This window comes from Triturus cristatus, chromosome 12 (genome assembly GCF_964204655.1).
Source record: "Triturus cristatus chromosome 12, aTriCri1.1, whole genome shotgun sequence".
Taxonomy (NCBI): domain Eukaryota; kingdom Metazoa; phylum Chordata; class Amphibia; order Caudata; family Salamandridae; genus Triturus; species Triturus cristatus.
The window spans coordinates 748,116,879-748,137,473 of NC_140595.1; the positions used below are offsets into that span (position 1 = coordinate 748,116,879).

At 40.5% G+C, this 20,595-nt stretch overlaps 1 protein-coding gene across 1 annotated transcript in view; it reads right to left on the bottom strand.

Moving 5' to 3' along the window:
* The window catches only part of LOC146782677 (extracellular calcium-sensing receptor-like), a 121,760-nt gene that overhangs the window by 38,310 nt on the left and 62,855 nt on the right, over positions 1 to 20,595 (bottom strand). Inside the window, exons 2-4 of the mRNA XM_085637175.1 lie at positions 14,347 to 14,396; positions 7,586 to 7,877; positions 4,780 to 5,616 (exon numbers count right to left, since the gene is read on the bottom strand). Coding sequence (XP_085493301.1) covers positions 4,780 to 5,616; positions 7,586 to 7,877; positions 14,347 to 14,396 — 1,179 coding nt within the window. The remainder of the gene's footprint in view (positions 1 to 4,779; positions 5,617 to 7,585; positions 7,878 to 14,346; positions 14,397 to 20,595) is intronic.

The window sequence follows — 20,595 nt, forward strand, 5'->3', positions numbered from 1 at the left end:
AAATCTTATATATCTGTTCGCTCTTTTCTCTAGCTTTCATCTTTATTTCATTTCTTAGCATATGAATATTACTCACAAGATTACAATTGTTTCCTTGAATATTAAGAGTTTAAGACATCCAGTTAAACGTTTGAAGATTTTAGATTTATACAGGCAAAAATCTGATATTTGTTTATTGAAAGAAACACACGTTGATGACAAGATCTTAGCACACATTCAAAGGAAATGGGTTGGTCAAATTATCTCCTCCCCAGCATTAGATAAAAAGAATGGTGTGGCTATTCTTTTTTTAAAAAAATCTTCAATTGCAGATTTTAGATAAACAATCCGAGTCTGAGGGCAGATTTCTCTTGGTTAAAGTGAAACTTGGTAATACAATTTTACATGTAATTAATATTTATGGACCAATGCGGATGACCCTAATATCTGGTCTCATATTACCACTGAAATTCTTCAACTTGGGAATGTTTTCTTGATTGTGGGTGGTTATTTTAATTTAATTAGTGACCGCCTTTTATATAGATCATCCTCGACCAAATGTTCACCTCCCAAAGCTTTTCACTCCCTCATGCTTTGTTTAAAAACACTAAGCTTGTTGACATCCGGAGACTACATTTCCCCACTCAGAGAGAATTCACCTTTTTCTCTATTCCCCATGACTCTCACTCCCGCTTAGACTATTTGTTAGTGTCTAGAGATTTAGTGGTCTATCATACCCCTTGGCACATGAATGTAGATGTTGTTCTTCAAGATGTTCATAAAGACACAATTTTAACAGCTATTCAAGAGTATTTGTCACATAATCCTGATGGTGTTACCTCCCCTATTATTAAAATGGGATGCTTTTAATTCATACTTAAGAGTAGTGGTTATTTCTATAATGACCGATGAAAATAAGACAACTAACACCAAATGATTACATTTAAACCATGTGGCAAAAACTCAGATATGAATATAATTTAATGCTTAGCAAAAGAGCTGGTATTCAAATTGCTAATCAGAAAGCTAAATTTGCTTTTAATGTAAACAAGTCAGGGAAAGTTTTAGCTAACTATCTTCGCATCAAAAAAGATAGAACTCAAATTCATGCTATACACAAAGATAAAGGTACCATTGCTGTGTTTACTTCAGATATTCTTGATACATTCCTTAAATTTTATTCCTCATTATACAGTTGCCAAAATCTTCTTTATCATCAAGTCATTGACAATGTTTTAATTTCTGTTCATTTACCACAACTTTCCCAATCTGATAAAGCCAAATTAGATAGCCCTATCACTACAGAAGAACTTTTAATTTCTATTCAATCCCTCAAACCCGAAAAGTCCCCTGGTTCTGATGGTATTCCTGCAGAATTTTATAAAACTTTCGCTGATATTCTCATGCCCTCATTTACATCATTTATTCACTACATTCACCCAATCTGGCTTATTCAGAGGTTCCTTAACCCCTTCCCCGCTCATGACGAAACCGCTCCGTCATGAGCCACGGTTGCCGTGTGCTCATGACGGAGCGGTTCCGTCATGCCACGACCGTTGGCGGCCGCTCCGCCCACACGGCACTGTTTCCCCGCCTGTGCGGGGGGACAACACAACTGGGCGGAGTCATGACGGAACCGCTCCGTCATGAGCACAGCTCAACCGTGGCTCATGACGGAGTGGCTCCGTCATGAGCACAGCGCCACCGCGCTGCCCCCCCCCGCACCTCCCAGCGCTGCGGCGGAATTCCCGCCGCAGCGAAGGGGTTAACGGAAGCTTTAGTTATAGTTTTGCCTAAACCAGATAAAGATCACACTAAGGTTTCAAATTATCATCCTATCTCCCTAACCAATCAGGATTGTAAAAGTTTTGCAAGAATCCTAGCTACTAGGTTAGTTTGTATTTTTTCATCCTTTATTTACATAGATCAATCTGGATTTATGTCAAAAAGATTCTCTGTCAAAAACACACAGCTCCCCTTTCATGTTATTGATAAAGCTTCTACCTTTACGTCTCCCATGGGCCTTCTTGCTCTAGATGCGCAGAAAGCATTTGATAAAGTTCATTGGCATTTTTTTTTCAAATGCTATCTTCTTTTAATTTTGGTAATAATTTTGTCAAAATGGTTTCTACATTACATGAGAAACCTGACTAAGCTGCCCATTGTCACCTCTGCTTTTTATATTAGCAATTGAACCTTTTCTCTCTCATATTCAGAATTCCATTGATATTGCAGGAATAGAGTTAACTAACGTTAGCCTTAAAACACCTTCTTATGGGGATGATGTCCTACTATACCATAGTAATCCAGCCACATCTATACCTGCAGTTTTAAATGTTATACGTGAATAATCTATTGTTTCTGGTTATACTTTGAATACCCATAAAACAGAATTCTCTCCCCTAAATAACCATTGCACGCCTTCAATACCGGATAGTACTGATATTGTTTGGCAAAAAGAGAAATTTAAATATTTAGGTATACTCTTTGCCATTCCTTAAAACATTCCATTACTCTCAATAGTGATATTTTAATTACACAAATCAGAAATAAAATTTGCCAGTGGTCCCCACTACATTTATTTTGGTGGGGGAAACTTGAAACCATCAAAATGGTACTAGCCCCAATTTTTTTTTTACACTTTATCTATGATCCTCTTACAGTTACCTCTCTTATTTTATAAACAAATTGATAAACATATTTCCAAATTTGTTTGGAATCATAAATCACCTCGTATTTGCCATACCAAACTTAAACTTTCCAAACTTAATGGAGGATTTGGCCTGCCTGATTTTTTCAAATATCATAAAGCGTTTATCTTAAAACAAGGTTCACTTTGGTTTACTTGTACGGACCCTAGATATACCCCTAAATGGTTACTGATGGAATCAAATTTAGTTTTGGCCATTCCTCTTCCTTCACTTTTGTCTATGCCCAATTCAAAGAATTTTTTTTTAATCTTCCCCCACCATATCATCCACTAAATTGATTATTACTGACTCTGATGCTTTTTTTCATCACGTATTTCAGATTCTGCTATGATTTCTCTTTGAAACAATCCTATGCTAAAGTTTAATCGCTCTATCACATTTTTGAAATTATAGATTTCATCTGGTATTTTCTTCCTTCAGGATATTTACGAAAAAGGGGGTTTGTTATCATTCTCTGAATTACAAGCTAAATACATGCTACCGAATACCAAAACTTTTAAATTTGAAGTTCTTTGTAATGTCCTACTTAGCACCTTCCCAAATGTGCTACCCCAAGGTAAAACCCCTGATTCCGTAACTTGCAATAAAGCTTTTTCAGCCTCCCAACGTGCTGTGTTCCCAATCTAACTTTTTTAACCACTTTTCGGAATGCAGAACTCTCAATTAATTTTTTGTTAAATGATTGGAGACAAGTACGGACTACTAATATTTCAAGGTGGTTTTCTGTATCGTTATCTCAAACTAATGCTTTTTTTTATTCAATGGACTCCTTATACATTATATAAGGCTAAACTTGTTGATTCCCCACTTTGCAGGCATTGCAAATGTTATGAGGGTACTTTAAAGCATGTTCTTTATAAGTGTGCGGTAATATTTCAATTTTGGAGGAATGTTTGGGATATTATTGTTAAAATACTTCCCATTTCTGAGGCCCTTACTTAGAGCATGCTTACTTGTAAATCACATGTTTTATCGTCTCCCATATTGGAGTCCCTTTCTAAACTTTTTGATCTTCTAATTTCTATCACTAGTGAATCTATCACCTCTAATTGGAAGCCAGCTGAGGCAATATCAGTTCAGGCTTGGTGGTCTTATGTTACGTTTATTAGATCTGGTGTCCAATTGTCTTATAAGCAAACATGTAAAAATACATCTTCATTTCAACAGTTATGGAGACCAATTGATGATTACATAAATACTAGCCTATAAATTATTTAGTAATTCCTTTGCTTATTTTAGAGACATTGTTTTATGACTATTGTTTTGGGAAGTAGCCTTGTTTGTTCCATATTAACTCCCTATAATTTTATTGCTTCTATGACAATAGTTAAATTTTGGTATATAGATGTTGTTGTGGCAATGTTTTTTACTTTAGTATACATCTGTTATATATACCAACACTGTATCATTCTCTGTTTTTGTATTTGTTTGCAAAACCCAATAAAATATTTTGAACAGAAAAAAGAATTTGTGGTTATTGCTAAAATCTATCTCTTGAGAAGGGCTTAAGGCCTGTGTTGCTATAGGGGGGGGTCAGAGGGGTTCCATGTCCTATGCAGGCACATAAACCATAAGTAAATCAATCTATCTGATCATGAACAGGCAGTACAACTCCCTCCTTTTCACTCTAGCTTCATTGCACTAATGCAGGGAGTTCTGCAGGGCTCCTCTCTCAGTCCCACCATGTTTAATATATGCAACCAGTCTCTCATCAAACTCATACGTGGGCTTGGAATGAACGTAATTAATTATGTGTATGACACGCAACTGACACTCTTGTTTAACCCAGGCTTTATGGGGTCCTAGGATTCTTTTCAACAGTGCATGGAGAGAATAACCTATGGGCTTAGAAATAACTTTAATGCAAACAAGACATAGACCATGCTCTGCCAGGTGGAGTGGACAGGCGTCTGTCATCTATATGATTTCTGGCCAGCAGGAGATGGATCAATTACTGTATAGGCAGACTCCGTACGAGATCTGGGGGTAGAACTGGACTCCAGCCGCCTGTTAGTACATTACATACATTATTACCAACATTGAAAAAACTGTTTACTTCCACTTTTCGCTCATTATTTGCCAGTCTCACCTTCCATGGTTCAATGTTCCATATGTTGGCACAGGTATTATTCGTAAAAGGTCCCTGTCCTGGTACACAAGACCAAATGTTTCTTAATGTGTGAGCCACAGCATACACTGCATTGTAAATGTTATAACTGATTCTCAAGTCAGAGGCAATGAAGTATCGGTCCCTAATAGCCATCGGGTTCTCATAGCCAGTGCAAATAGTTTTTGATGTCTCATTTAGACCTGAATCAACCATGATGGCAGGGCCTGGCCATTGACATTGGAATGCATGTTCCCAAAAGAGTTTCAAAAATGGATCATGTGGGTAGGACAGAGGATGAAGCTGGAGAAGGAACTCTGTGAACCCAGGCATTTCTCCTTCATGGATGGCAAACCCAATGGTACCACTCAGCATGTCTGCAAGTTCCACAGTGGAAACAAAAGTGGAGGTTGACCATCCCTCGGAGGCAAGCCAAACTTTCCTTATGCCATTCAGTTTGGATAGTTTCTCCATTATGGGGCATATATAAGGATCAGAAGAGAAGACGAGGATGGCTGTTGCTGTAGACCTCTGGACCTCCTCCGCTATATGGTTGATCTTGCTGTCTTGAGCAATAAGAGGGATGGTTTTGTGGAATGCAATGCACACTCCAAACTTGAAGAGTTCTGCTTTTAAAATCTGAGAGCCCAGCTGGCCATAATCATTGTCAGTTGACAGAAGTCCCACCCAAGTCCACCCAAAGTAGACCACAAGTTGTGCGAGGCCTCTGGCTTGGAAGTCATCACTAGGAATAGTTCTGAAGAAGGACGGGAACTGGACCTTGTCACTTAGCACAGTGCTGCTAGCAAAGTAACTAATCTGCAAATAAACAGACAGTGCAGAAGCATTGAGCAGAGTTCGGTGCCAATCTATGCTTTGAAATGACATGCACTTAAATTATGAGATTTAAATTCATTGAGCCAGGATAATGCTGCAATCCTTATTGTTGCAGGACAGAACTCTGAAGCAATTAAGATTATGGGTCAAATGTACTATAAGACTTGTCGCAGAAAGTAGTTGCAAATTGAGCATCAACTGTTTGTAACCAGTCTCTAAATTTGCATTGCCACCTATGGCCTATTATGTTGCATTGCAAAACCTCCAGTCACAGATTATCATATCGACTGCTCAAATGCATATTAATCAACCAGGTGGCAACCCCTATGCTTAGCTCCATACACAGAGATTTTGGACGGCAAGGAACACCAAACCACCATTCCTGTGTTTGCGTTCCCAAACAGGAAGCTTTTTTTTTAAAGCAGTTCCTGTTCTTTAAAAGAACACATGCTGCTTTTTTTTTTAATCCATTGGTGAAAACCTCAAGGAGCTGGCAGTGGTTCCTTCAACCACTGTCTATTTCACCCCAGGCTGCTGACAGCATTCACTAAGTGGAAGTTGTCCTGAGGAAACCAACAAACAGATGAGAGGAAGCGCTCCGTGAGACTCCGGGTGATTGACATTACGGTTGCATGTTAAATCCACCCAGAGGACTCACAGATGGAGCCTCTTGTGTGACCTAAAAAGATTGAGCTGGTACGCAGAACGGTGGCTCATTTAGGTCCCCGGAAAAAGTGACTTGAGTGTCCAGTATTGGTGCCAGGCGACTTTGTTTTTGCCCTGAAGAAATTGCCCTAAAATCATTGTGGCAATGAAAACATGTCGGCGCAGTATAAAGCGGTATGCATGACAAGCAACCGATTTTATTTTGAATGAGTGCACACGTGAATAATAAAGTTGGTCTCGAGTAAAGTGGCACTTATTTCAATTTTAACTTCACATGGTCACATCGTGGGATGTGATCGTCTCACTTCACTTCACAGCACCTATACTTTTTTTGATTTGGACACTACATCCATTTATTATTTTCTAAGACAATATGACTACTGATGATGATAAAAGTGGGCACAGCTGGTGAGTACCAACCAGTGAGCTCGATGGGTGGTGCACACCTGAGGGGTCATCTTGCCTTTTCACATTTTTTCTGATTTGTTTCTGGTTTGTTCTGACTATGATGTTTAGAACTTTAGGCACCTTTTACAAATCCTCCTGTACAATGGTCAGGGGAAAATAACGTGGTGACTGCCATTTGTCAAAAGTTTTGTTATTTTAAATTGAAGGCAAAAAAGCGGTTGGTTACTACCTCATTACGGAAAAGAGAGGCGTATATGGTAATTACATTCCATGAATTCCTACCTCCATTTTAAATTGTTTGGCCTAAAGAGAGGCGCCTTATAGACCAGGTCTTTATGTATTTTGACTGAGGAAACCAACGCCTTTGAAAATCAGTTACTACCTCCTTTTAGGTATTCGTAACTGGTCAACTGTTTATCAACACTATTGCAGTTGCAAACCATGGATACATACATTGATACATGGAATTCCAACTTGCTTTTATGAGGGGGCGCCTCTTTAATGCCTCATCATACTGTGATTTGGAATGGATTGCAAAACACATTTTGGAAGTAAGAAATACTTTTCTGACTTTAAAAATGGGGTTAGAGTGTAGAAAAAAAGACATCTTGTTGCACATTCCAAACCCCCCTGATTTTGCAAATCGAAGGGTCTGCAATCATAAAATACCTTTGTACATCTGGCCATCAAATGTTTAGTCCAAAAAGGTTGTCCTAGCTCCTTAGAGTTAAGGGAAATCATATTTATAGAACATGCCATATTTATATATGATTTATTAATTGATGTGTCCAAATCTAATTAATGTTCTATAACCTGTCCTTCAAAACTTCTTTTCACCTTGTTGCACTTCTTAACATGTTCTACTCTCTGACGTTACCTGTGGGTATCTGTGAAGCCCCAGCCACCTGCCAATGGCAATTGACTCTGTGGTGCCTGAGTCTGCAATGATGGCTGCCAGTGGAGGCTTCTCCGGGTAGCGGTAGTTTGGGAGGCCTTTGTCGTTGCCTGCCAACAGCCAGGTGAGTCCTCTGAGAGACCTCGTCAAAGACAGACAGGAGTCAAAGATCTGCACACCCATTGTGACATTGGAGAGAAATGTTCTATCTTGATTAATTTCGTATACAGCAAAGTCCATGGCTCGAGCCCAGTGGTAAGAACGGATGCTGAAGCTGCAGACATAGGTGACATGACAAAGAGATGCTGTGTGATTAAGTTGAAAGGTAGGCACATAGCTTAAAAGTGTTGAGGGAAACAGTGCTTTCAACTCATATCCATGAAAAATATCCACCCACATAGCATCTTGTGGATTATTTTCATATACACAGTGCTTACTATCAAAGATCATATGTTGTTATATTATGTGCATTTGTGTAAAGTGCACTATCACCCACAGGGGTATTCTGCTGCTATGAGAAGATAAGCATTCATTTTCTTTAAACTACCCAAACCTCCATAAGACATCTCCTTAGCTCATATTTAAGGCTCTCTAAATCTACAGAACATCTTGGAAGGGAATGGGATATCTTTGACATAGAGATCTGGAGCAGACCAAGGCTAACAGCTGGAGGAACTTAAGAAGAGAGTAAAAGATACACATTTCCAGACATTTATCAAAATGTTCCTTCTTTTACAAAACTGATCAAAATGAAGGGAGTCCTATTCTATGAAAAAAGCAGGCAAAATGTATCAAAACCATTGTTTTTCAGATACCTGGAAGAAAATGGCAAAACCTCTGCAAAGATTCAATCAAAATTAATTCCAAAAGGTAGTCCCTCTATAATAGCACAAAAAAAGAATCCACCCAGACCCTGTAATAAATGGCATGTTGCATCAAGACCCCCTTTAAAGGTCTCTTGAGAGGAACTGACATGCAGGGCTTTGGGCCTGTGCTCGTGAGTAGTGGTCACTGGGACAAGTGTTCAATCCTGTCTCCCCCTTCTTGACCTTCATCCAGATGCTACTCCATTATTATTGGTGTTAACAAATGCTTCTTAGTTGTTGGAGGGGCAAAAGCAATCCACAGAGTAACTTGTTGATAAAGTGGCACACTGGGGTAGTGGACGTAATGTGGAAAGGTCAATGCTTTTAGGTATATTGTAATGGCCAGAAGGGTGAGATGGGTGGGGCGACAGCAGAAGTGTGAGTCAGGGGGCTGTGTTAGTAATAAGGAGTTGATTGGTAATTTGGTCTCCTATTTAGCACAGCTCTGAAAGGAGGGCTCCCGAATCTATGAGCCCCCTTTAAACTTTTTATATCCTCTTGTGATTGGTTGCCCAGCCCCTATCCTGTTGCACATACCTGAAATACAATAATACATGAGCCCCTTGAGACTAGTTTGCTGTTGAAAGCCAATATATTTACAGCCTTAGATTCCCTTGTGGGGGTGGATTGACTCCCATGTCTTCATTGGTTCCTAGTTTATGGGATCCCTATGTTGCTGGTAGCGCCTCCTCATTAGACCTGGTTAAGAAGTGAGAAAGTGGGAAGGTGACAATTTGGAATATTGCAGGGTTGGCTGGGAAATTATCTGACCCTAAGTGAGTTGAGTAGTAACTCAAATTTAATATCATATACTATCAGGAAACATGGGACATATCTAATGTCCTTTATGCTAATGGTTCTACCTCCTTTTTTTCCTAGGTCCTCCCTTCAACTTTTGGAATGGCAAGGGGGGGTCTGGCTCCATTAGTATCTCATGACATGGGCTGTGTTACCAACTCTTGTGATTCAGGTACAGCATACATTTTGAGGGTAAAAGTTAGTATTTCCTAAATCGAACATAGTTCTTCTTTTCAATTTGTATAATCCCAATGCATACACCAAAACATCGACTCAGTTGGTTGTGTTATTGCCCTTTTAAAATGATCTGAGAAAGGATTCTAATACTTGTATCCCATTGGTTATTATGGGAATTTAATTTGTACTTATGCAAGGAAAACTGTGGGGCGGACAGTTTTAGACCACATGAGTGTGATGGCCACTATTTACATTTTGAGCATAGCTTCTTGGGAGAGAGCTCCTTTTGATAGAGCAGTTTAGGAGACAATCTAAGGTTTTATTTCCCTCATTTACAAGAAGGGGTGCTGATGAGATGATTGATTTTGTTCTCCATTTTGCATCATTAATCCCATTGAAAACTAACTATGCCATTTTGAGTCAAGTTTGGAGTGATTATAACCCGATTTCTATCGGCGGAGTTATTGAGAGTGACCCAATTTGCCACATGTTGTTAAATAGCAGTGATGTGAGATAAGCTGCCCAAAGAAGAAGGATTAATTGGAATCGGGTTTGTTTTGAGTTTCCTTTTTATAGAGCTGACCTGTCATTGTATTAGGGATGTGGAGACATGTCTTTCAAGAGACTTGCCTTTTGAGTGCATGGTGACAGCCTTTCTTAATATTAGGTCTAGGGTGAAAACTATGCTAACCCAAAAAGGGAATAGAGGGAACAGAACCCAGCCCAGCTGGTTGGATCAGGCTTGCTCAAGAGCTCATGAAGATTTGTTTCGGGCCCTTAAATGTAAGCCAAGAGTGGCAGCTGATGTGTCAATTGTAGGCAAACCTATTAAATAGCCATCAAAAATAGGAAGGATGCTTGAGGCATGAAGCCTGGGATGATTTCCTGCAGTTACCACAACAAGAGGAGTTACAGAAAACATACCAACAATAGCAGGTGAACAGCAAAAAATAAAATGTACCATTAAAACACCAACTTTGCGAATTCAGCATTACGTGATGTTTGCATTTACTAGATATCTAAAACGCGGTATAACTAGCGAACAACATTACTAATCAAAAACTAGCTACCTGTTAGCACGGCTACATTACAAACCTGGAAACACTCCAAAATCAACATCACAAGGTGAGAACTTCCCAAGATTGACACACCAAGATTACTAACTACACCAGGCAACCTTTAGCTAATCAATATTATCTATATACACCATCCCAGCATTAGTTAGCACAGCTCCTTAGTTCATAACAATAGTGAGCTGAGCATGTTGCACTGTTAGTACACTGCCAATGCAAAGTCAACCTGTTGAAATAACATTCACCATCGACGTGCAAAGACCAGTCAGAAAAAGAAAACGGATTAGTGGAATAAACTCACTGTCATAGATTCAGGCTGGGTACTGCACTGACTAGTCCCAATGGGAGCACCCCCCTCCCTTGGGCTACCTCTCTCCAGGCTAACATCATCCACACAATTTCAGGGTGCCCTTTGAAACAGTCAAGGCAGCACTATATATAAAATTAGCAGAATGACAAATTGTAAAATAGCATGCCATACTGAACCGTACCACACCATATGAGTCATACCAGGCCATATCAAACTAATTCATGCCATAGCATAACATAACATAACTATTCCATGTCATTACATAACATAACACTGCGTACTGTTCTGCAGTACTATTCCATGTCATCGCATAACAGAACATAACATGGCATGACATAACGTACCATATAACATAACATGACCTACCATTTCATACCATAGCTTAGCATATCATACATTTACATTGCATAACATAAAATAGCATTTTATTGCATAACGTACCATAACTTAACACAACGTAACATAACATATATTGAGGCTAGAACATTAACATAGTAGAACATTGTAGCATGCCAGCATTACCTTATGAAGACAAATAGAGGATAGAACAAATGACGTTCTGGATGAACTCATTACATTGCCACGCAAAGATTTGTTCGACTTTATGTGTTTCCTCGATATGCTGAATCGAGTGGAGGGGCCCTTCATCGGAACTTCCGATTCACGGGTCTAGGCTTCAACTTGCTACCGACTTGGAGGGTGTCCATCTGGATCTGCCCGGCTGCAAGTGCCATTCTGCTCGCCCTGTAACCCTTTCATGGGTTCTCCCTTCTCCCAGGGGTCCCTGCCATGTGGCATCCCAAGGACCTTACTAGAGCATCTACTCTACCTTTCCTGAGACTGAGACCTTGCCATCTTCTTCCTCGGTACCCCTGCCATGAGGCATCCCAAGGGTCCTGCGGGTGCATCACATCTAGTCTTTCTGTGGCAGCACGACGTCCCTAGGTTCCCTCAGGGCCCCTGCCATGAGGCATCCCAAGGACACTGTGAGAGCCTTCCATTTACCTTCTAGTGAGTTCTCTCTTTTTACTACCTTTTTTGTGTGTGTTCAGCTTCACCTCTACCCTTGGGGCTGCGACGCCCGTATTTTAGGTGTGGGTGGGTGGGATCCTTCTTCCTTTGCGAGGGGGGTGGTTATGCTTCCCTCAGGCCGTTGACCTCCTTTTATTCCCTCCTTGCCCTACTTGCTTGCCCCCTGATTGGGGGGGCGTACTTGTTCTCGGGGACCAATCCTGGCCCCCGCCTGCCTAGCCGGCATGCAAATGGGGCTTGGGGGATGGCCTCCCGCCTTCAGATGGCCTTTGACCAGGGCCCCCATCGGGTCTGGCTTCGCCTTCCCCACCAGGCTTCTAAGTGGTGATTGGTGAAAAACAAGTTTGAGAATTTCCACAATTTAGAAGGACCTACCCATCTTCGAATGAGCACACCCCACTCCTGCAGGAGGATTTACTTTTAACCAATATTACACCGTTTTGAAATAATATTGCCCATTAGTAAATGTATTTACAAATGCAAGTAGGCCAGGTGTAAAAACCCTATGCTTGTAATTGTATATTTAGGTTGAACTTCGACTCTCAAATAGATTTGGGAATGGGGCTCATATAATCTGCAGAAAAAAATTGAGAGGTGGGTTATGACGCAAGGTACAAAATAAAGGTGCAATCAGAGATGGAGGGGGGGTAATGGAGCAAGGTACAAAACATAGGTGAAACCAGAGATAAAGAGCGGTGTTATATGGCAAGGTATAAAATAAAGGTACAACTAGAGTTGGAGAGGGGTGTTATGGAGCAAGGTATAAAAAAAAGGTACACCCAGAGACGGAGAGGGGTGTTATGGAGGAAGGTATAAAATAAAGGTACAACCAGAGACTGAGAGGGGTGTTACGGCACTAATTGTAAAACAACAAGAGGCAGTATTTAGGTAGTGGTGTACTCAGATGAGAAGGGGGTCAGAAAAAGAGTCTAGAGATCTCGGGACAGGGGATGGAGTTACATTTGCCATAAAATATTTTCACAAAAAAGGATTGGTAAGAAGACAAGCAGGGAGTGAAGAGAACGTGCCAGAGCCAAAAACAAGGAACCAGTGAGAGGCAATAATGAAGTGAAATCCATAATGGATATCAACTCAATGTTTCTGTTTGTTATGTTTTGAGCATTTTTAGTAAGGGTTTTCTAGCTTAGAGATACAACTGTAGGGTTGAAACACTTAGAGAAACATGAAACATCCAAATTAGGCAGCACGATATGTAAAGTATTAGACTAATAAACCAGAAGACACTACTCTTACTCGCGACAGAGGCTAGGCGCTGGGGTTTCCGTGAATGTAGCTTCGGGGTCTTTCGAGTCCCAATGCACCGAGATGATCCCTCCAATCAGGATGTCTCCATCCAGCTCGTGACCAGTCTCATTCCGGTTGTCAAGTGAGCACCCACCACGACAAGAGCAGCAGGAAGGAAGAGACATGGTAAGCAGCCCCATGGTCAGCAGTGCACTCCAGCGCATTTCTGTCCAGTGCAGAGGTGATGATGTCACCATAAAACCTCCATATTTGTGTGAGAACACTGAGTGCCTGAGCGTTCTCACACACAGAGATATTAGAGAATACATAGCTGTATCTTCCACAGTACAACAACCTCCCATGCACCAGTTATCATTCTGCCAGCAGCCACTGGTCACTAGCAGCCTTTATGTATGATTTAAACTAAAAATAGACATCGCCAGATGTTATTATTTTTCTACAGATAATGAAACCCTCCTGGAAACATAATTTTTGTTCCTTTGGGAAAAGGCATTGAAAGTTCTAAACCTGTTCTACGATCACAATCTGATGGTTCTTTTTTGCAGCATGAAAGTGTAAAGGGGAGAAAATTAATTGTGGAAACAATTAATTAGCTTAGGGTTAGTTAGGTTTATTACAAAGCCAAAAAGAACTGAACATATAGACACCTCAATACAATGGTAAAGAAATACAAAGACATTAGCATGAAGCCAAATATACATATCCAGTTTAAATGTTTCAGCATAAACACCACAATTAGTTCAAGGATACAGAAAATCAGGAAGCATGAGTCCAAATTTCCCTGCAACGATGGTTGGTGAGCGAAAAGCATTAAATCTATCCCTACCCTAGTACTAAGGTGATATCCCTACAAAAGCATTAAAAGGAGTCAGTGCGTGGAGTCTTCCTAAGATGCCTCTCCTCCATCAAGTGGTTGAGTAGAATAAAGCTACCATCGTAAAATCAGAGCTCTTTCTAGGATGCTCTCTCTCGAGGCAAGAAAGAAGTGGTGAGAAGTGGCGCACTATCCCTGATTTCAACACCCAATTATCCACAGGTAGTACTGCCATGATGGAATTTAAGTCATGCCATCGACTCTGGGTACAGTCCTGAAGGTATTTTTCCATGATGTTGACCGTGTACCTTGCTCGCAACAGTTTGTCCTTGGTTCCCAGGCTTTCTCCTGTGTGAGGCGTCCTTAATCGACTCTAGCCACACGATTGTAACATCTTCTCTCCTTGCCTAACTAGTAAAACAAAGACGTTAATCTGCTTAAAAGAGCGCTTCTTCACCTGCAAAACAAAACATGAGAAAAAACAGATTACACAGCACACATGAAATTCAAACTCTTAATTCTAAAGCGAGAGTTTTCATGGACTTGCATTTCAGGCCTACGATTTCTAGCTAACATAAGGAAGCATCTTGGAAGCTCGATGAATTCACATAACATTAATGTAATTTCAACTAATACATTTACCTATGTATGAAATAACATACTTAATAAAAACATTTAACACTTGAATATTTGTCAGTGCACAACACAAATTCTTCACGTTAATGTTTTCTGCTAGTTATAATCATTTTCCACAGTAATTCTCCATGCTACTCGTCAATGGCCTAAATACATCATGTATTCATGTTATTACATTTTCATAATTCTAACATTTCATGTTAATACAGCAAATGATTATATGGCGGTACTCTCTACATATGTTCCAGATGTACCCCTACAAATGAAATAAGATCTCCACTCTATCTGTTACCCCCTCTGATGACGCTAAGTCATCACAAAACACTCCAAAACATCCCTGTAGAGTAGACTGATCCAAACAGACTTTGCTAACCACCGCTGTCTAAACTCCTGTTGCTTCAAATTTTCATGACTATCCTGCAGTCTTTCCACCCTTCACTCTTTCCCTTAAGGAGTTCTCCAGTTGTCTTGATTTGCACCACTTATGTGCCCTGGTCATCCCTACTAGGATAATGACACAGATCACAACAATTATTATCGGCTTCAAGATGTATCCAAATATTCCACTTCCTAAATTTGCAAACCAACTTCTAACTATGCCAACTACTTTTCAAATGTTATCCCAAACTCCTTCCACTGCCAGATCTTGTATCTCATGATGTATATCAGTGCTGTTGTTAATATATTCTCTCCGATTTTTACTTCTATCAGGAAAATAAGTACAACTCTGTTGGACCTTCAGCATCTGACAGACTGTCTTCTTTTGCCAGTAACACATATACAGTAATCCTTGGTGGAGTTCACGGAGTTCTGCATGCGGAACTCAGCAAAGTGCCAAAAAACTCTGTCAAGCTACACCGAGTTCTTTGAGCAGCTGAGTGGGTTACCTCGCGCTGTTGGCACAGATTTTGTTTGAAAAGGAAAAGATAGATAGAAGAAGAGCAAAATCCTGTCTTAAAAGGGGTATGTTAACTATAAGGGAAAATGAACTAAAACACATGCAAAGTTTTCTTAGTCATGAAGTGAGAAGTAAGGTGTTTATTTGTCTTGCAGTGTTCTAAATAAACTGCTCAGACATAGTAGAAGTAGAAGAGGAAGCTGTGGACACCATTTAAAAAAAAAGACAAAGCAGTCTTTTCTCTTGTCTCAATCTCCTTTCCCCTCTGGAGAATTCTTCATCTCCCCTTTTTTAATCTATGGGGGTGTGGAGAGGATTCTATAGGGGCACTGGGTTAGAGCATCATTCTGCTCCTGTGAAGGACGGGAATTTCAAAGAGTGACTTTTGACACACTGGCACTCTCTCAACTCCAGGAAGACAAGCAGACAGTCATTATCCCAAGGTACCTGATCACACACACCCATGTGGGTCAGCATTTGTAAAGGCTTCGCCATCAAGGAGAAATTAGGAATCCACTGTCAGCATGAGCCAACCATTCCCAAGAACATTTTGATCTGCTTCTGGGTACTGGGCAGATTCATTTTCATGATTGCCTCCACTCTTTCTGGTGACACCTTCTTTTTGTCTTTTTGATTTGATGACCCAAATATTGTTCTTCATTAAGACAGTACCGAAGCTTACTCAGAGACACCTTATGCCCATTGTCAGCCAGATGGTTCAGTAAGTAAATAGTCACATCCCTGCAAGCCTCTTGCATTTCAGACGTTATGAGGAGGTCATCAATATACTGGACTAACACTGAGTTACGAGGCAGAGTCAAGCTCTCGAGCTTTTTCTTCTAGTTCTTCAAGACCTGGTTGAATATGAATGGACTTTCAGTAAACCCTCGAGGGATTCAGCACCAGGTTAAGACATGATTCTCTAGATGGAAAGCAAATAAAATATGGATCTCCTCATGCAACGGGATGGCGAAAAATGCTTGGCATAGGTCGATCAAAGTGAACCGCACAGCTTCGCAAGGAATGTGAAATAGAATCACAGATGGATTCGGTACCATGGGACAACATGGAATCACTATGTTATTGATCTTACTAAGGTCCTGGACAATGCAATATTTACCACTTGGCATTTTGCTATCCCATTATAGGAGAATTGTACAAACTTCCCATGATATCCTTTAGGATGTCCTGCGCAATCCTAGACTCAATTTCAGGTGTAATTCCTGCCACTGTTTCTGGGGTCAGGTTCAACTGAGGCGTTCTCTGAAACTCTGCATTTGGCTTGACTTGTATGTGGACTGGCTCGAATCCTTAAATAAGTCTGATCTTCTCCCCTGAGAAGTCCCATACCACTGGAGAGACTGTGTCTCTCAGAACCAACGGCATGCCTTCCACTGTCAGTAAAGGGAACATGGTTGTATAACAATTCTGATTAGCCAATTTGAAAGCAATGTCCTCATTATTTGTCTGCAATTCGATTCCCTTTGGTGTGCAGTAGATTTTACAATTCAATTTGCACAAAAGGCAACAGCCTAACAAACAGAATGGACCCGAATCATACACCATGAACAGATGGTGATCCTGAAAGATTTTGATTTTCACTGGCACTCTTCTGTCAAAGGGTTTGTTATTCTCTTGTTAGAGACTCCTACAACTTGTACCGATTTTCCTGAGAGGGGCAGGGCTGGGGCTACTGCAGATCTCACAGTAAAATGGGTAGCCACAGTATCAATCTAGAAAGTAATGGAATGACCATCTACGTATGTTTCTACATATGGTCCAGTCTGCTCTACACCTAAGACTGAGCCAAATGTACAGTCTTCCTCCCCCCGCAGATACCGTCATAAGGACAGATCCAAATCGAATCCATCCAGAGCTTCCAATAAGGCCATGTTATGATAAGTTTGGTTGCCCTGGGAGATTCTCGGAGGCTGGAGCACTTACACTCACTGGTTCTGATTCCCTCCTGCATTCAGAGATCTTGGCCTAGTCTCTGTTGGTATCTGATTTAAGCTATCTGCCATCTGCACAAGTTCTCTTTCCTGCACTTGATATGCAAGATTAAGGTGACATTCACGCTTCCAGTGCCCTATCTTGTGACAAAAAAGACAGGCAGTGGATTTCTGCAGAGTTGCAACATCTATCTCTGTCTTTGGATCTATGAGGACACATCTTCCTTGTCATGTGGACCCTGCGACTGATATCACTTAGACACCTGTGGGGATATTTGCTTGGCCATGAGCTACAGTTCCCATCTCCAAATTAATCAGAACAAAGGCACATAGTTTAAATATTTAACAACCATAGATCAGACCAATTTGATTTATAGTTTATTTCTGATCAATATTTTTATATTTATTGTTTACTGTAAGAACAGTTTTTTTTACAAATATATACATGAATTGTGTGAGCTCAACATCAGTTCAGAACATGAATAGAGAAAAAAGACAAAGAAAACACTACAACATAGCATAATATTTCAGAAACAATTACACCCAGTCATAAAAACATACAAATCAAACACTAAACATCGCATCCCTAAACATCGCAGTGTAATATCACTTGTTATATTTTATCATTAAAAATATAAAAAGAATTTGCTGTATGCAGATCTTTATATGTCCTTCTTTTAATCTGTGAGACAGAATATATGCGACCAGAATTGCGCCGACGCGTGCCTGAGGACCAGTATTGTGAACTGTCTCCTTTGCCACCACGGACGCGGTCAAAAACCAAAGCATATAGGTGGGCCGCATCGGCGCCCCTAAAGAGTCAAGGGTCCATTGTAGCAACGATGAGGCACAAGAAGATAAAAATACACACACCTATTCACATCCTACAAAGAGCAGCTTTGAGTGCGTGCTTACTATAGTACACTCCACTGGTCCAACTCCATGGGCTTCTCCCATTGTAGTAGTGCCCAAAAAAGACAGTGAAGGAGCTGTACACATCTGCGTTGGCATGTGTCAAGCCAATAAAGCCATTGAGAGAGAACGACATCCTGGTTCGTACATTGCTGACATGATAACTCAACTAAATGGTGCAACTTAAAAAAAGGATATTACCAGTTGGAACTCAAGAGAATTTCAGGTATATTACAACCTTTCCTATGCACATTGGTTTGTTTTGCTATCAGGGATTGAGTTTTGGAGTGTCCTCTGCTGCAGAGATTAGATGTCATTCGACATAATATGCAACCTGCAGTGAATTCCTTCAATTATTGTGATGATATAATAGTCTTTGGAGCTGCTCAAAAGCAATATGACAGAGCTCCTATGCAAGTGTGCCAATTGCTAATTGATGCTGGTTTGACCTTAAATGCTAACAAATGTGAAATGAAAAGACTAAATTACAATTCTTTGGTCACATCTTTTCAGATGAGGTAATGACAACTAATGCAGCTAAAGTAAAGACATTTCAATGCTGCGTGTGTTTCTTTGCATGGCCAGCTACTGCTCAAGGTGCAAACCTGACTTTGCTACGATCAGTGCTCCGTTGCAAGAACTAATGAAAACGAATGTTCTTTCATGGGTCATTAGAATGCAAAAAAAGTTTCAAAAGAATTTAGCCAGTGTTAAAAAATGATACTGAAATAGCATACTTTGATCCTAAACTTCTTACAGAAGTTGTAGTGTATGCTAGCCCTGTGGAGTTAGGTGCAATCCTGGTGCAACACAATGGACAGCCACATGCGCAAAGACAAATGGTCGATTATGCTAGCAAAAGTCTATTCCAGACAGGACAGGCCTACTTGCAATCTGAGAAAGAAAGTTTAGCAGTGGTGTTGGCCTGTGAGTATTTCCAAGTGCTTCCGTACGGAAAGCCTTTTACCATAGTAACCGATCACCAAGCATTACTGACAATCTTTGGAAATCCTAAAGTGAAGATACCTCCTCGTATTGAATGCTGGGTTTATGGTTACAATTACAAAATCATACATTGTCTAGGGAAAGATCAAAATCCTACAGACTACTTCTCAAGAGTCCCTGTACAGTGTCCTGGTATCCAATCTAAAGTGGCAGAGGGTTACGTCAATTTCATTGGGAAGTCCGATACTCCAGCAGCCATCTCTTTCGAACAAATTGTTACACCCACGAGCCAAGATAATGACTTGTTGAAACTAAAGGACATAATCACTCATCAATCCTGGAATTGGTAGTCTCAGCCTTTCATGTGTGCAAGTGAATATGCGAAGTTCAAGAATATCTGTGATCAACTGCATATGACTCTAGGAGGTCTAATATTGAGAGGCGCCAGAATTGTAATTCCCGAAAGTCTATGGACTCAGATATTTGAATTGGGCCATGGGGGGCCTTGAGGAATTGTTGCAACAAAGTGAGTTGTTAGAGACAGATTTAATTTCCTCATCTATATGTAAGAGTTGAGAGAGAAAATAAAACAAGTCACTTCAGCAACTGCTTGTCACAGGCTGAACATGTCAGAACTGCCTGATCACACGTGGGAGGGAATTCAAGATCTTCCTTAATCATCTTAATAGAAAGCATCAGAAAAGTTCTCCTCTGTGGCCTCAGGCTAAAGGTCTTGTGGAGAAGGTAATGAGCATTCTAAGTAAAGCTGTCCAGTATGCTGAATTAGAAAAGCTTGACCTGAAAGTTGTTCTGAATGATACCCTGCGGGTTTATTGGGCAACTGCTCAATCTACCACTGGGGAAAGTCCAGCAACACTAATGTTTGGGAGAGCCACGACAACCAAGTTGCCTCAATGCACCCCTGTAGTCGTAGGATCAGATTGAAGTAAAATTAACTGAGGTGTAGAATGTTGAGTTTATGTTACACGAAGAGCAATAAAAATGGGTTAATACCCTCCGTGTGTGGCATAGGTATTGGTGACTGTCCAGATTGGGTAGGATGCTGCACCTTGGACTTCGGGGGGGTAAGAGTTACTATTCCCACTCCAGTCTGTGAAACAGTAGGGAAAGCGCTGGACTTTGGAGGGATTCAATTCACTATTCCCACGCCAGTCTTTGCAACAGAAGTGAAAGCATTTGGACTTCGGAGGGGTTAAATTTACTACCTCCCTCTCCAGACTGTGTAACAGTAGGGAAAGTACCTCACTTCAAACACATTACATATTTGATTTACTCTTTAAAATTTAGAACAA